The sequence below is a fragment of the Mobula birostris genome, chromosome 2 (assembly GCF_030028105.1).
Source record: "Mobula birostris isolate sMobBir1 chromosome 2, sMobBir1.hap1, whole genome shotgun sequence".
Taxonomy (NCBI): domain Eukaryota; kingdom Metazoa; phylum Chordata; class Chondrichthyes; order Myliobatiformes; family Myliobatidae; genus Mobula; species Mobula birostris.
In genome coordinates this window covers 134,425,615-134,444,189 of record NC_092371.1, presented here as the reverse complement: position 1 = coordinate 134,444,189, position 18,575 = coordinate 134,425,615, and the positions used below count along the sequence as shown (strand labels likewise).

The window sequence follows — 18,575 nt, the reverse complement described above, 5'->3', positions numbered from 1 at the left end:
CTCCAACCACCAGGCCGCGGACCAGTACCGGGCTGCGAGGAAACAATATGATTTGGTGATATGAAACAATATGAGTCAGCTGCACCTTTCCTCATTCCCCGTCACGCACTGTTGAACTTGAACACCCCCCACCCCCCGGTCTGCCAGTTCGCAAGAATATTGTTAATATTAAACCGGTCCGCGGTGCAAAACAGGTTGGGGACCCCGATCTACTGTATCCAGTGCTCCCAATGTGACCTCTTCTACATTGTTGAGAGCTGACGTAGAATGAGGAACTGCTTTGGCAAGCACCTCCACTCCGTCCACAAATAGCAGAATTTCCCAGTGGCCAATCATTTTAATTTTTATCTCCATTCCCATTCTGACTTGTCGGTCCATGGCCTCCAGTTCTTCCATGATAAGGCCACTCTCCAGATGGAGGAGCAACCTCTCATATTCCATCTGGTAGCCTCCAACTTGATGGCATGAACATTGATTTCTGCAATTTCTGATAATTTTTCCTTTCCCTCCTCCTCAATTCCCCACTCTGTCCTCTTACCTCTTCTCCTCACCTACCTATCACCTCCCCTGGTGCCCCTCCTCCTTCCCTTTCTCCCATTGTATCAAATTCCTTCTTCTCCAGTCCTCCCAGCTTCTCATTTCATGCCCCTCCCCTACCCACCTGGCTTCATCTATCACCTTCCAGCTTGTCCTCCTCTTCCCTCCAACTTCTTAATCAGGCATCTTCCCCCTTCCTTTCCAGTCCTGATGTAGGGTCTCGGCCCAAAACCTCAACCGTTTATTCTTTTCCACAGACACTGCTTGACCTGTTCAGTTTGCTCTCGATTTTCAGCATATGGCAAATCTCTTGTTTTTATCTGTCCTGGTTAAAAATTGAATTTACATCATAAAAAGAATGGATATGGTAGAGGTTAAAAATGTTGATGTGAATTGCTTCTCTGCAGGTGAAAGTGGGGGATAAAGAAACTGAGGTAATGTCTGGATTCATGTTGTATATCACCACAAAACTTCCTAATCCTGCCTACACTCCAGAAATCAGTGCCAAAACATCCATCATTGACTTCACTGTAACCATTAAGGGTCTTGAGAACCAACTGCTTGGCCGAGTGATCCTTACTGAGAAACAGGTAAGCTGTTTGAACCCCTTTGAACTGAGTAATAAGGCATTCGGATGACTGTTGGAATTTGATATAGTACTTCAAGTTGCCAAGCTGATTATTAGTAATACAATATGTATAAAGATAATTTTACCTAAGAAATTGTTCTTCTAAATTTACTTTCCTGTATCTATTTATTTGGCATGCCGATCCACAGGGAGGCAAGGTATTTATATTATGGTACTTAAAACAATCCTCTACTTCAACGTAACTATTACTGATGATGACTGATATATTGATATGCTGTAAGTTCATGTTGTTATTTTGTGAGGCAGGTTACCATGCTGTTCAGATTTTAACATAAATGAAATCATAAAAGTGTTTCTCACAGAAATGGGGACTTTCAACCCATCTTATCCATGCTTGATGACTCTTTATGCTAATCTTGTTTGTCTGCATTGTTCATACTAAATGTGCTAAATGAAGCAAAAGCAACAAGCATTGAAGCCTATGTCATCAAGAACCAACTAAGATGGAGCGGTCATGTTGTTCGGATGAAAGACAAACGTCTGCCGAAACAAATCTTCTACTCCCAGCTTAAAGAAGGCAAATGTAAAAAGAGGCGGACAACAGAAGAGATTCAAAGACGTCTTAAAAGCCAACATGAAGAAATGTAACATCGACATCAACAATTGGGAAACCAATGCCAAAGACAGGAAACTCTGGCAAGCCATCATCCGAGAAGGTACAGCAACTTTCGAAGCCAACAGATGTGCAGAATTAGAAGAAAAGAGAAGAAAATGGAGAGGCAGCAACAACCAAAGCCCGATCTGCCATCTGCAACTACCTGTCCTGAATGCAGAAGAACTTTCAAAGCCAAGATTGGACTCATAAGCCACTTGAGAGCCCATAAGTAGATCAACAGAACGAAGACCATCATCCTCGACCTCGAGGCATAGCCACAACGACGGCATTGTTCACATCACTCTGTGCCTTTTCCATTAAGTAGCTGTCCAAATAGCTTTTAATCTTTCTTACTGTAACTGCCTCTACCACCACCTCTGCCAACTCATTCCAGACTACCATCACACTCTGTGAAAAATGTACCCCCATAGGTCTCCTTTAAGTTTCTCTTAAACTTAAATTTGTGCTCTCTAGTTCTAAACTCCCCTGCCCTGGGATTATCTACGTTATCTTTGTCTCTCATAATTTGATAAACCACTATAAGATCACCATTCTGTGACTGGGTGAGAGTCAACCCAGTCTATTCAATCTCTCCTTATAACTACAGCCGTCCATTCCAGTTAAAATTCTGGTGAATCCCTTTTGCACTTGATATTGACTCGAAAATGTAACTCCTTTCTCTCTTTCCACAAATGTACTTGACAAGTGCATGTCAAACATTTTCTCTTTTTGTTTTTTATTATGGCTGGTCACTTATCTCAGCACCGCTTTCCTACAACAACCTAATGTCTCTTGATTCTCTAACTAGCCAGAAATCTATCAGTTTCTTCTTTCAATATACTCAGTGACAACCTCCACAGCCTCTTAAGATTCACCATGCACTGGGTAAAGAAGTTTCTTCTCATCTATCTTGAAGGCTGATTCCTTATTTTAAAACTGTCACTGGTGGTTTTGGAGACCAAAACCAAGGAAAGTATCATCCCTACATCTAACCTCATCAACTGTCATAAGTATTTCATTTATTTCAGTGAGATAACCCCATTCCTCAAAAACCTAGAGACAAGTTAACCTTTCCTCATATGACAAGTAATTTGCTAGGAGAATTTGATGAAAAAGAAGAGATTTTGTTTCATTTATACACAGCACTAATAAGACAACTTCTGGAGGACTGTATACTGTTTCATGGTCATACTTAAGGAAAGTTTATTAGACAGTTTGTCTAATCAAGGCTAGGCTAGTAGTTCTGAAGTTTAGGAGAGTGTAAGTGGACTACATTGAAATCCACAGGATCCTGATTGGGTGGATGTGGAAGGAATAATTTCTCTAGAGGGAGAATTTAGAACTAGGAATCATTGTTTGAAAACAGTGAATCTCATTTTTAATATAGAGATTATGTGATTTTTTTCTGTCTGAAGGCTGTGAATCTTTGGAACTCTCTTTTCAAAGGGTATGGAAGCAGAGTCATTGGATTTTAATGTAGAGATTGATTCTTGATTTTAAAAAAAGGTGTGAAGTTATCACAGGCAGACAGGAATATAGAGTTGAGATTACAATCAGATCAGACATGACTTTATTAAATGCTATTAGCTGGCAATCCTTTCCAGATTGAAAGTAATTTTTGGATATGTCTGGGACCTGTTGTGTTGCAGGTATTAACACTCAACAATAATAATCAGTATTTACTGACAAATACTTTTATTGTCTCAGCTAACAAGCATGTGAATTTACAAACTAAATAGCACACTAGATTTCCCTGACCCTCCATGAACAATCAAAGAATAGAAAAGGTAATGCCGGGAAAAAGGAATCTCGGCTGGCCAGGGGTTCCTTGTGATCCTGATGTAATCTCCACATTTCCGACATGGGGTCATCCACATCTGCGATGGGGGTCTTTGGAGTTGCCACTGCCTGTACTCCCAAAGTCCTCCATTCTTATTTTTTTCCTTATCAGCTCAATCTGTGACGTTTCAAGTTTGTTAACTCAAGTTCATCTGACTGACCTGTGTTATTTTTTCATTCGATGTAGCCCAAGGCTTCAAGCAGTATATGGTTCTTTTCTCCAGCCTTATACCCTCGGTCATTTATTTTGTGTGCTTTTTCCCCAACTCAGGCTGGTTCAAACCAGTCTAACAGGGCCCAGACAACTAGATTACTGGCTGTTCCTTCTGCAGGCCTGCTACTTTAAATAATAAATAGCTTCTTATCGGAGAATGGTCTCAGGTTTAACAGATCATCAGCAGAAACTCCTTGTGTCCATGTTCGCTTGCTTTGGTTAAGCTATCCCTGAGCAAGAACCAGTTCACCAAACAGTTCACAAAATGGTGGCTGCAAGAACAGTATCACAAAATGGCCACCTCCATTCCTCCAACCATGAACAAAGACTTTTGTTTTGTCTGTTTCCACTGCCCTTGTCTTATTCTTGTTCACTGATTTGCAGATTATAGTTCTTTCTAACTCACTGATAGGAATGGTTTCTATATGCCCTTATTCTCTGTCATAGTTTGGTTCAATTTACATCATAAACTATCAGTTACTAATGCTGTCCTTATCCTCATACCAGCTGTCCAGAGATGCTTACATCCCCTCCCTGCCAACATTTTGCCTGTCTGTGTGTTTCTAATAGACACTGAGGCAGATACATTCTAGGCAGAGATTAATTTTTGGGCACAGTCCTGTAGTATACAGTTCCCTGGACACTCTAGTCTTATTACATAGCCTAGGTTTTTGTTAGATAATTGCGAGTTATAGTTTTACACTCTGGCTTATATTAACCACTAAAATACAAGACCATAAGATATAGGAGCAGAAGTAGGCCATTCAGCCCATTGAGTCTGCTCCGCCATTCAATCATGGGCTGATCCTATTCTTCCAATCATCCCCACTCCGCTGCTTTCACCCCAAACCCTTTGATGCCCTAGCTAATCAAGAACCTATCCATCTCTGCCTTAAATACGCTCAATGACTTGGCCTCCACAGCCGCTCATGGCAACAAGTTTACCACCCTCTGACTAAAGTAATTTCTCCGCATCTCAGTTCTAAAAGGACGTACTCCAATACTGAAGTCATTCCCTCTTGTCCTAGAATCCCCTACCATAGGAAATAACTTTGCCGTATCAGGCCTTTTAACATTTGGAATGTTTCTATGAAATCCTCCCTCATTCTCCTGAACTCCAGGGAATACTCATTGCCTTCAGATTACATGGATTTTATTGATATTAGACACGAAGTGCAAGTCTTACCAACAAAAAATTTTCATCCTGTATTCTGTTTATGATTATTTAGAAATTATGAACTGGATGCATGAATATTAATAGAAGCCAAGAGCTTTCCAATCTCCTGTAACAACTTCTGAACTCACCCTAGCTGCCAATCATTCTTCTGTGATTCCTCTTTCCATTTGTATAGTTTGGTCTGCAGGGAAAGCCCTACAGCCATAAAAGCATAATCTGATTCTAACCGCAACTTCCACTCACTTGGTCTCTCCCTATAAGGTTTATCCTCTTTGTTTTACCCATCCCTCTGACACTTTTATGATTGTTGAAAACCAACTTGTTTTCTCTCTTGGAGACACAAGCAACTGCAGATGCTGGAATTTTGAGCAAAATAAAATCTGCTGGAAGAAATCCGTGGGTTGAATAATATCTACAAAGGCAAAGATGATGTGGGTTGATATTGTGATGCAGGACCTTGCCCTGAATTGTCAGCCATGGCTTCACCTCCACAGGTGATACCTGACCCATTGAATTCTACCAGCTGTTTGATTTCTGTTTTCTCTCTTTCTCCGTCTTGACAAGGGGCTTGGAGCTGAAACTTTAACTTTGTTTCTCTTTCCACAGATGCTGCCTAATCTATTGAATGTTTCCAACAGTTTGTCTTTATTGCACTTCGTCTGTCAGAAATTGACCCACTTGTGCTTGTCTGATTTCCATTAGACAGCCAGTCTCCTAACTACACTAATATTCCACCTGCTATGCTAAGAGCTTTTAGAGAGTCACACAGTATAGAAATGGGTCCTTTGGCCCACCACGTTCATGTTGAACCTTTTTCCTTTTTACACTAATCCCATTTGCTCACATTAAGACTGAGGAAGGTTTTCAATCTGAAACATTAATGTTTTTTCTTTTGACTGATGCTGCTTAACTTGCTGAGTTCTTCCAGCATTCCTCTATTTATTTATTTATGTATTTTATTTTATTTCTCTAGTGATACAACACAGAACAGGCCCTTCTGACCTTTTGAGCTATGCCACCCCGCAATCCACCAATTTAACCCTAGGCTAATCACAGAACAATTTACAATCAGTAATTAACATACTACATCTTTGAACTGTGGGAGGAAACTGAGGCACATACAAACTTGCTTACAGAGGGTGGCAGAATTGAACTCATAACTCCGACTCCCCAACCTGTATTAGCTGTGTGCTAACTACTGCACTACCATAGTAATACCATTTTTGTTTCAGATTCCAGCATCTGTAGTTTTATTTGATTTTTTCTTAGCTCTCATGTCGTTGGCTGAAATGTTTTTTTTCTTTATTTTTTTTCCTCAATGATTTGAAATGATTGCTATCATCTTAAACCTCTGATAATTGTAGGAACTAGAAGCAGAGCGGGTGCAACTGATGGAGGAAGTCACTGTCAACAACCGTAAAGTGAAGGAACTGGAGAATAACCTACTATTCAAGCTCAGCTCTACCAAAGGTAACTGATGACTAAATCAAAAAATCCTATAGCACAGAAACAGGCCCTTCCAGCCACCTTATCCATGCCAACTACCTACACTAATTCCATTTATCTGCACATTTCCTATCCTTTTAACCTTCTGCCTCTTGCATCTCCTCTTGCAGTCTGTTCTAAATAACCACTGCAATGTGTGAGATAAACTTGCCCCTCAGATATCCTGAAAATTTCTCCCCTTTCACCTTAAACCTATGTCCTCTATTTCTAGATTCCTCTGTCACAGGAAAAAGATTCTGACTATCTGTCACATTTAAGCCTCTATTAATTAAATAAACTTCAATGAGGTCGAACTTTTGTCTTCTGAGTTGCATTGAGAATTAATTCAGTCTATTTAATCACTGCATTTCTCCATTCCAAACACAATTCTGGTGAGTCTGTTGCCTTTCATGTATTGTAGCAACCAGAACTGTACACAATACCCCAAGTGCAGTCTAAACAATGTTTTGTACAACAGCAACATCACATTTTTAACTCTTACACCCAATGCCTGGCCATTGAAGATAGGCATGCCAGATGTCTTCTAAAAAATTCTATTCACCTGTATCACTGTTTTTTGGGGAGCTGTGGACTTGCATTCCAAAGTCAGTATTGAGACCGTAACTTTTCACTTTATACATTAATGATCTGTAGGAAAGATCTGATGGAATTGTGGCCTGTTTTGGAGACAATATCAAGATAGGCAGAGAACAGGAAGTATTGCAGAGGCAGGGAGTCTGCAGAAGGACATGGACAGTTTGGAAGAGTGGGCAAGGAAGTGGCGGATGGAATGTGGGGTTATGCACCTTGGTAGGAAAAATAAAGTGTAGATTATCTTCTCAATGGGGACAAAATTCAGAAAAAAGAGATACTAAGGGATTTAGGAGTCCTAGTTCAGGGTTCCCTTAAGCTCATCTTGTAGGTTGAATTGGTAGTAAAGAAGGCAAATGCAATGTTATCATTCATTTCAAGAGGACTCGAATATAAAAGCAAGAATATAGTGCTAAGGCATTGGTCTGACCACATTTGGAATATTGTGAGCAATTTTGGGCCCTGTATCTAAGCAAGGATGTTCTGGTTCTGGAGAGAATCCAGAGGAAATTCGCAAGAATGATCTCAGAAACGAAGTACTTAGCATATGAAAAGCAATTGATGTCTCAGAGCCTGTTCTCAATGGTATTCAGAAAGATGAGAGGACATTTCACTGAAACCTATAGGATACTGGAAGGCCTGGATAGTGAGGATGTGGAAAGGATAGTTCCATTAATAGAAGAGTCCAGCATCGAAGGGCACAGCTTCATAGGGATATCTCTTAAGAACTGAAATGAGGAGAAATTTCTTCAGCTAGAGTGTTGTGAATCTGTGGAATTTGAAGGCAAATCATTAGCTGTTTTCAAGACAGAGATTGACAGATTCTTGATTGCTAACTTGTTGATAGTTAAAGGGAGGAGGAGAGAAGGCAGGAGAATGGAGTTTGAAAAAAATAACCATGATTGAAGAACACTCAATGGGCCAATGGACCTGATTCTTCTCCTGTATCTTATGGTCTTCTGGTCTCTCTGTATATCAATTATCCTAGGGTCCACATCATTTATGATGTACAGTATATCTGTTCTGAATTTGGCTTTCAAAGTGCAAACCTTACAATTAACTGGATTAAATTCCATCTGCCCAATTTTTCATCTAGCCTATGTCCCTCTGTATCCTATGGCAACCATCCTTGCTGCTTACAACTCCACTCATCTTCGTGTCATCAACAGATTTACTTATAAATCCATAGGTATTCTCAGGAAATCATTTATATACATTAAAACAATAAATGTTCCAGCACCAATCCCTGCAGTACAACACAGACCTCCCCCATAAGAAAAATGCCCATCTACCACTACACTGTGCCTCCCATCACTAAGCTAATTTTGGATCCATTTTGCCTATGTTGCACAACTTTGTCAAAAACCTTACTACATTCTTCATTCTGTAAACCATGTCTACTGCTCTGCCTTCATTAATTTTCTGTTACCTCAATTAAATTTTGGAGACATAATCTACTCAGCACAAAACCATGTTTATTCCTAATGAGTCTGTACCTTTCCTTGTGAACATGAATCCTATCCCTTAAAATCTTCACCAACAAATTACCTACCATTGATGTGAAGATCAATGGTCTGTACCATCCAGATTCAACACTACTGTCCTATTCATATTTTCATTATCTTCGTGGCCACCATCCTTTGACAAGTTGGTGAATATAGTTGATCATATTGGACAAGGGTGCATTAGGATAGAATAAACAGGAAGGAACTACAGTGTGCCAACTACTGGAGAGTTGTAGAATCTAGATCACTGGGAGTATTTAAAGATAAGGTAGATAAATATTCAAAAGATTGAGAATCTGGCGACTGTGTGGAATTGGCACAGAAAAGAAATTAAGGCCTGCATGGATCAGCCTGTTTCATATTGAACAGTGGGACAAGCTTTAGGGGCCAGGAGGCTTACTCCTGCTCTTTTTTTTTGTGTTTTTATGTCTGCAGCAAATATTATAGCAAATAGGAAGGAAGATAGAATGCAGCAAACAGAGAGGAGCATAGTGCTGAAGCAGTCATAGGGAGGTTGATAAAACAGTCAGACATGTAACACATAAAATGTAATGCAATGAATTGCAAGGTGATAAATATAATGTGAGGAAAGACATTTTTAAAGGACTGCTGAAAGACAGTTATCAGGACAATGCAAGAATATGGTCAAAAGAACATACAGCTCTTAATGTAAGAAGAGAGTAAAAATGGAAGAAAATTACACCAAATTTCTATAAAATTCCAGCTCAGCCTTGTTGAAGGCAAGAATGAACATGCAAACATCGTTTCAGGAATATAAGAATTCAGTTATGAGTTGGCAAGTGTGTAAATTGGTTTATTTATGTCATATTTAATGAGGTGCAGTGAAAATCTTGTCTTGCATACAGTTCATTCAGATCAATCCATTACATTTACCCATTTACCAGTAAGATGGCAGTGCGCGTGAACGCAATAGCCTCTCTGGGGACAACCAAAGGTGCTTTGTAAAACTTGTTTTTCATGATCCAAAGACATTTCTACTCCAAGAACTTTGGTTACTGCCAGGCTACTCTATCAATGAGCTGCTCATTGATCAGGTTAGCTGGATTGGTGTTGGCAGCGGAGCCAGACGAGCTGCCGATGAGGCCAGCCCCAGTGCTGGAGAGAGAGCCAGCCGAGGTGTCGAAGGGGCCTACCAAGGCAGGGGTGGTGGAGAAGGAGCTGGCCAAGGCATCGGAGGAGCTCATCTGGATGTCGGAGGGGCTGGTTTGGGTTTAGAGGAGCTGACTGGCTGCAGTCCATGTTGCTGCCTGCTACTCGGAAACATCGGAGTTGGTGCAGTAAAACCATGGGAGATTGTTTCAGACATTTGTTCATCCCAGTTTGGTAAAAAAAAAAAAACCAGGGAAGGTAGTGCACCTGTGGCCGACGAGGGAAATTTGGGATAGTATCAATTCCAAAGAAGAAACATAAAAATTATGCAGAAAAAGCGGCACACCTGAGGACTGGGAGAAATTCAGAGTCCAGCAGAGGAGGACAAAGGGCTTAATTAGGAAAGGGAAAAAAGATTATGAGAGAAAGCTGGCAGGGAACATAAAAACTGATTGTAAAAGCTTTTATAGATATGTGAAAAGAAAAAGATTGGTTAAGACAAATGTAGGTCTCTTACAGTCAGAAATAGGTGAATTGATCATGGGGAACAAGGACATGGCAGACCAATTGAATAACTACTTTGGTTCTGTCTTCACTAAGGAAGACATAAATAATCTTCTAGAAATAGGGGACCGAGGGTCTAGTGAGATGGAGGAATTGAGGGAAATACATGTTAGTAGGGAAGTGGTGTTAGGTAAATTGAAGGGATTAAAGGCAGATAAATCCCCAGGGCCAGATGGTCTGCATTCCAGAGTGCTTAAGGAAGTGGCCTAAGAAATAGTGGATGCATTAGTGATAATTTTTCAAAACTCTTTAGATTCTGGACTAGTTCCTGAGGATTGGAGGGTGGCTAATGTAACCCCGCTTTTTAAAAAAGGAGGGAGAGCGAAACCGGGGAATTATAGACCGGTAAGCCTGACATCAGTGGTGGGGAAAGTGCTAGAGTCAGTTATCAAAGATGTGATAACAGCACATTTGGAAAGTGGTGAAATTATCGGACAAAGTCAGCATGGATTTGTGAAAGGAAAATCATGTCTGACGAATCTCATAGAATTTTTTAGGATGTAACTAGTAGAGTGGATAGGGGAGAACCAGTGGATGTGGTATATTTGGATTTTCAAAAGGACTTTGACAAGGTCCCACACAGGAGATTAGTGTGCAAACTTAAAGCACACGGTATTGGGGGTATGGTATTGATGTGGATAGAGAATTGGTTGGCAGACAGGAAGCAAAGAGTGAGAATAAACAGGACCTCTTCTGATTGGCAGGCAGTGACTAATGGGGTACCGCAAGGCTCAGTGCTGGGACCCCAATGTTTTCAATATATATTAATGACTTAGACGAGGGAATTAAATGCAGTGTCTCCGAGTTTGTGGATGACACGAAGCTGGGCGGCAGTGAGGAGGGTGCTAAGAGGATGCAGGGTGACTTGGATAGGTTAGGTGAGTGGGCAAATTCATGGCAGATGCAATTTAATGTGGAGAAATGTGAGGTTATCCACTTTGGTGGCAAGAACAGGAAAACAGATTATTATCTGAATGGTGGCCGATTAGGAAAAGGGGAGGTGCAACGAGACCTGGGTGTCATTGTACACCAGTCATTGAAAGTGGGCATGCAGGTACAGCAGGCGGTGAAAAAGGCGAATGGTATGCTGGCATTCATAGCAAGAGGATTCGAGTACAAGAGCAGGGAGGTACTACTGCAGTTGTACAAGGCCTTGGTGAGACCATACCTGGAGTATTGTGTGCAGTTTTGGTTCCCTAATCTGAGGAAAGACATTCTTGCCATAGACGGAGTACAAAGAAGGTTCACCAGATTGATTCCTGGGATGGCAGGACTTTCATATGATGAAAGACTGGATCGACTAGGCTTGTACTCTCTGGAATTTAGAAGATTGAGGGGGGATCTTATTGAAACGTATAAAATCCTAAAGGGATTGGGCAGGCTAGATGCAGGAAGATTGTTCCCGATATTGGGGAAGTCCAGGACGAGGGGTCACAGTTTGAGGATAGAGGGGAAGCCTTTTAGGACCAAGATGAGGAAAAACTTCTTCACACAGAGAGTGGTGAATCTGTGGAATTCTCTGCCACAGGAAACAGTTGAGGCCAGTTCATTGGCTATATTTAAGAGGGAGTTAGATATGGCCCTTGTGTCTAGAGGGATCAGGGGGTATGGAGAGAAGGCAGGTACAGGGTTCTGAGTTGGATGATCAACCATGATTGTACTGAATGGCGGTGCAGGCTCGAAGAGCCGAATGGCCTACTCCTGCACCTATTTTCCATGTTTCTATGTTTCTATTTTATTTGCGATTGCAAGGCTGTGTTGGATGGTGATAATGTAAATTGCTGCAGGTCTTGTCTGGTAGAGGGACAGACAACATGGGAGCTGTGTAGCCTTAGTTTTAGTGAGGACTAGGCCTCAAGCCTTGGGCTTGCCTGCTACTACAGACCAGGTGAGAGACATGGAAGCGATATAGCATGGTGTTCGCACTTGGCTGGGGCCTGGCCTATCCTGTCAGTGCTGCCCTCTTGTGTTTGAGTGGTGGAATGACAGGCTGGATTGCATGCACCTGCACATTGCCGGACAACCGGAACATCGATGCAGACATTGTCACTCAGGGTTTTGGACTAAATATATGAAACCACTCGGTTTCCTTGGCTGCGCAAGTCTAGGGAATACACACTCCGGTCCCGCCAAACCAATGAGACTGAGATGGCTGTCCCACCTCAAACCCCGATTTGTGTAGATGCAGTGTAATTTGCTACCCTGTGCCAAGAAATCAATAGACAGCACACTGTATACGATTAAAGGAATTATAGTTATGAATCTTACTTAATTAAAGGGTTAGTAAAGAAAAGAAAAGGGCCCATTATAATTAAAGGGTCAAACGTACACAAGTTGGAGCTCATCTTGAACTTGTCTGTCACTCACACACTGGGCCCTCGGTCTGCGTGAAAACACACAACACTTCCGAACGTTGTTCGCAATCCATCTTGAACAAATGGGTCTCCCACTGGGTTGTATCCTACAAATGGTTTTCCCAGTGTCTTCTTTCTTCATCTCCCTACAAACGGACCTCCCAGTGTCTTCCTTCTTCATCTCCCACTGAACAAAATGACCCAGCTCACACTGGTGTCCGGCGCACAACACAAAAACACACTCTCCTCATTGGACAGTTCACATTCCAAAGCACCTGTGATCTGTAACTATAACACAAATACTGCTTCTACAGAAAGACCAATACGTTAGCAGTGAAACCTTTCCCAGGGTGTTACACATATGTTCTTTTTTTGAGTGAATATGATTGTTTGCTTGCCGTTTTCATTATTTTACTCGCTAATTTTGAATGTTTTGTACCTTGGCCCCAGAGGAACGCTGCTTATTCAGCTGTATCAATGTATGGCTTGAATGATAATTAAACAACTTGATCTGATTGACAATGTAGAGGTAGTACAACACATAAAGCTCCATAAAGCTATCAAGGATACCAAGAGACAACACCAGTCTAAAATCATTAAAAAGTACAATTTTATGAACATAATCCAGAAAAACTAGCATTGTTCTTTGTAAAACAGAAAAGATTTGAAAGTAATTTGATAGAGGTGTGCAAAATTATCAAACATTTAGACAGAGTAAATGAAGAAAAACTGCTTCCATTGGAATAAGGTTTGTGAGCGTAGGACACAGATTTAAAGGCCTTGCCAATATCTGCCAGAGTCTGAAGGAACTTCAGAAAATGTGGTGGAAGCAGATTCACACAGAGTTTTTAAAAATAAATTAGAACATAGAACAGTACAGCACAGGAACAACCCTCTGGCCCACAGTCTTTATATTCTTACCTTAAAGCTATGTCCTCCAGTATTTGACATTTCCACCGCAGGATAAAGCTTCTGACTTTCTATGTCTATGCTGCTCTTAATTTTATAAGCCTTTATCAGCACTTCCTTCAGCCTCCAATGATTTTAAGAAATCAGTCTAAGTTTGTCCAATCTCCTTATAGCTAATACTCTCTAACCCAGGCAACATTTTGGTGAACTACTTCTGCACAATATCCAAAGCCTCACATCTTTCCTGTAATAGGATGACTAGAACTGGACACAGTACTCTAAATGTGGCGTAACCAAAGTTTTATACAGATGCAACATAACTTCCTTCCTCTTATACTTAATGCTCAACTAGTGAGAACAAGGATGTCATACACCTACTTTACCAGCCTATCTATTTGTGTTGCCCCTTTCAGGAAGCCAAAGATCTCTCTGTACATTAATGCTCCTAAGATCTTACCATTGACGGTATATTTCCCCCTCATGCCTGACCTCCTAAAGTGTAACTGCTTACATTTGCCCATATTAAACTCCATTTGCCTTTTCTCTGCTCATATCTGTCACTGATCTATATTCTGCTGTATCCTATGGTAGCTCTTTACGTTGACCACAACTCCATCACCCTTTGTCATCTGCAAACACAATAAACCAGCCATCCACAGTTTCTTCCAAGTTATTTGTATATATTGCAACAACAGAAGCCCCTGTATTGGTTGCTTTGGAACACAAGTAATCACAGATCTGCAGTTAGAATAGCACCCCTTCAACCACTATCCAACAGGCTGTGGGACTGCTTCTTTCTAAAGTCGCGTGTCTGTACATTACGACGAGTCATAATGCAAGAAAATTTACTCCCTCAAATTGTGGGACAGATGTAAGATTTAAATAAATTCTAATTCTAACTATCTTCTGTCTTCCTTGGCCAAACCAATTTTGAATCCAGTCTACCAAGTGACTGTGATCCCAGATGATAAATCTTCTGTATCAGCCTACCATGAGGGATCTTATCAAATGCTACACTGAAACCCAAGTAGACAACATCAAATGCAATACCTTCATCACTCATCTTTGTTATCTCCTCAAAATAAATAATCAAATTTGTAAGTTAAGACTTGACCTGCACAAAGCAATGTTGACCCTAATAAACCTTGCTTTTCTAAATATGAGTAAATCCTATCTGAATCACCTACTACTGATCTGAGGCTCACTGATCAATTTACTGAATAATTTACTGGATTATCCCTTTTACCATTCCTAAAGAAGGGAACAACCTTGGCTACTCTCCAGTCCCTTGGGACATCGCCTATGACAAGAAATAATATATAGATTTGTGTCAGGACCCCACCAATCTCCTCTCTTGCTTATTTAATCAGATTTCCTCAGCCTTATTAATCAGATTTACTAATTAGCCTACCTATATTTTTGTCTAATCATTGGATAAATACTTGAAGGAAAATAATTTTTGAAGCAGTGAGGGAAGAATTATGTAGTTGAACAAACAGGAATCTTTTTATGTTAAGAAGAGCTCTGTGATTTTACACAAGTTCTTTCAATCTACCTCTGGCAAATGAAAGGGACTTTCAAAGGGTGTTCTAATGAAGACTTTCACTTGTGTCCAGATGAGGGATTGAGCTGATTTATGTTACATAGAGCATAGATATGATGGATTGATTGGATCAAATGTCAATTTTCTATGCTGCTTGTGATTATTGTGAGGAATAATGTCTCAATCAATTTAATGAACTCATATTCAGGTTCACTAGTGGAAGATGAGTCTGTGATTGAAGTCCTGCAGACAACAAAGGCAACAGCAACTGAAGTCAGTGAAAAGCTGCATGTGGCAGCAGAGACAGAGATAAAAATTAACGCTGCACAAGAAGAGTACCGGCCAGCAGCCACTCGTGGTAGTATCCTGTATTTCCTCATCACAGAAATGAGCATGGTCAACATGATGTACCAGACCTCACTAGCACAGTTTCTGAAATTATTTGACCAGTCCATGGCCAGGTACGGTTGTTAATAATGTTAAACAAAATATATCAAAGACTTGAATTCAATAAGAAATGAACATGCAGATATGAGCAAGCTTGAATTACCTGGGATTAAATGAGTAATTTCTGTACCATTACAAGATTGGTTAAGATACAAAAAACATACTCATGTAGAAAATTGAAGATGGTTTGGTTTAACAGCAGACATGACTAAGTAAGTAGATGAGACTTGGAGAAAAAGGTGTAAGAATATAAAGGAGACAAGAGTTGGGACTTGGTGTGTTTTACTCAATATAACCCTAAAAGAGACGTATTTGTAAACTCTTAGTTAATAATTGATAGGCTAATTAGCTAATTGGCAGCAGCCAATTAAAAGAAACTAGGGTCAAGTGGAGTGGCCATTGTTGAGTGGGTCAGTGGTAGAGTGGAGGGCTGAGATTTTGGCTCAAGAAGCTTTGACTTGAAGAGGCCTAGGTATGGGGGAAGTGAGCAGCTCTTTTGGGTAAATAAGGCTTCAGTAAGAAGGCACAGATAAGAACAGATAAGGTTTTATGTGTAATCCTACTGAGAGAAAGTGCTGTGTGAGGAGAAGTATTGAGTCTTTGATTAGGAAGACTATGGGTGAATAATGGCTAAGATGAGGTCCAGGTAAGTCTCTTTCTTTTATATTGCACAGTTAGAGCAGTGGGAACGGCAATGGTATGTTCCTCTTGTAGGTTGTGGGAAATTAGGAAAACCTCCTGTGTTCCTGGTTTCTACACCTGCAAGTAATGCATCTGGCTACAGTTCATTGCAGACTGTGTCAGGGAACTGAAGTTGGATCTGGATGAACTATGAATCACTAGGGTGACTGTCAGGAGAGGGAAAGGGAATAGGCATTCAGTACAGAGTACCACTGGGGTGTTCCCTCAATAACAAGTATACATCTTTGGATACTGTTGGGTTGGGGGTGGTGGGACCAACCTACCGGTGAAATTTGCAGCAACCAGGTTTCTGGCTCTGAGTCTGGTTCTGTGGCTCAGAAAGGAAGTGGAGAGAAGAGGTGAGCGATAGTGATGGGGGATTTGATTGATTACAGAAAAAGACCGAAGATTCTACAGGTGAGAATGAGATGGTATGTTGCTTCTCAGGTGCCAGGATCAGAGATGTCTCGGGTTTTGTAGATAGCATTCTTAAGGGGAGCAGGCAGAAGTCATAGTACACATTGGTACCAAAGAGGCAGCTAGGAGAAAGGATGAGGTCCTGAAGAGTAAATATAGGGAGCTAGGAAGGAAGGTTATAAAAGCAGGATCTCAAGGGTAGTAATATCAGGATTGCTGCCTGTGCCATGTGCCAGTGAGGGAAAGAATAGGATGGCATGACAGACAATTGTGTGGCTGAAGAGTTAAGGAAAGGCTTTAGATTTGTGTAACAGTGTGATTTCTTCTGGTGAAGGTATAACCTGTACTTGAGAGAGTTCAATGTCCTTGTGGATAGTGTTGCCAGAGCTGTTGGGAGAGTATTGAAACTAGCATGGCACGTGGATTGGAACCAGAGCATTAGGTCAGATGATGAAGCTGTTGGTGAAAAGGTACTGCAGGTGCAAGGTGCAGAGCAACTGTAATGAAGGACAGACAGTAGATAGAGTATAAATACAGTCAGTTGGATGGGTTGAATTGTGTCTACTTTAATGTGGAAACATTAAAAATGGGGGGATGAACAGAAAGCATAGATCAGTACATGGAATTATGAAGTTGTGGTCATTACAGAGATTGGTTATCACAAATACAGAGCTTGCTGTTTGATGTTCTGGTTTAATGTTTCAATAGGTATAGTGAGGGAAATAAAAGAGGGGTGGAATGACATTGCTAATCAGGGATAGTATCACAGTTGCAGAAAGGGAGTGGTCATCTACTGAGTCAGTGTGGGTGGAAGTCAGAAATGGGAAGGGAGCACAAATGCAAGTATTCCTAATAGACACTGGGACACAGACACAGATAACAGGCAGATTTTGGAAAGATGTAGAAATAACAGGGTTGTTGTCATGGGTGACTTCAACTTCTCTAATATTGATTTGCATCTCCTTGGCGCCAAAAGCTTAGATGGGGTGGAATATCAGTGTCCCAGAAGGATTCCTGATGCAGTATGTAGACAGGCCAACAAGATGAGAGGTCATACCTGATAGTACTAAGAAATAAATATGGTTAGGTGTCAGACCTCTCAGTGGGAGAGCATTTTAGAGATAGTGACTATAATTCTCTGATCCTTAGCATAGCCATAGTCAAGGAAAGGAGCAGATAATATGGGAAGGGCTAATGATGATATTAGGCAGAAACTTGGGAACAGATCTACTCAGAAATGCACAGCTGAAGCGTATAAATTGTTTAGGAGACTTGCATGGGGTTCTGGATACGTTTGTCCTATTTGGACAGTGAAAATGTGATAGGGCAAAGGAACCATGTTTGACAAGAGGTGGAACATTTAGTCGAGGAAGAAGCGAGCATACTTGAGGTTACAAAGCCAACATTAGGCAGGGCTCTTGAGAATTGTAAAGTAACATAACAAGGGCTTAGAGCTAGAAAGGAACATGAGCAGGTGTTAGTGAGGAGGATTAAGATAAACAACGAGATGTTCTACCTGTATGTAAAGAATAGGGAAAAGACTAGAGCAAGAGAGGCCCACTCAGGGATATAGGGGGAAACATGCCTGGAGGTGGAGGAGGTAGGGGAGGTCTTTAATGAATACTTTGCTTCAGTGTTCACCAGAGGGAAGGACTTTGATGAATGTGAGGTCAGTGTAGAATACGCTAATTCTGCCGGAGAATATTGCAGTCAAGAAAGAGGCAGTGTTGGAGCTTCTGAAAAACAATAGGACAGATAAGCCCCTCGGGCTGTACAGCAGGATATGCAGCTGGTTACAATGGGAAGTGAGGGAAGAAATCGCTGACAATGGTCTTTGCATCCTCCCTGACAGTAGGAGTGGCACCAGAGGATTGGAGGATGGCAAATCTTGTTCAAAAAAAGCAATAGGAATAACCTGGGAATTCTAAATCAGTGAGTTTTGTTAGTGATGGGAAAAC

The 18,575-nt window shown here is 41.0% G+C and overlaps 1 protein-coding gene across 1 annotated transcript in view; it reads left to right on the top strand.

The window, feature by feature from the left end:
• The window catches only part of LOC140210924 (dynein axonemal heavy chain 8-like), a 504,855-nt gene that overhangs the window by 398,204 nt on the left and 88,076 nt on the right, over positions 1-18,575 (top strand). The window contains exons 72-74 of the mRNA XM_072280194.1: positions 945-1,127; positions 6,376-6,481; positions 15,281-15,533. Of these exons, the coding sequence (XP_072136295.1) occupies positions 945-1,127; positions 6,376-6,481; positions 15,281-15,533 (542 nt within the window). The remainder of the gene's footprint in view (positions 1-944; positions 1,128-6,375; positions 6,482-15,280; positions 15,534-18,575) is intronic.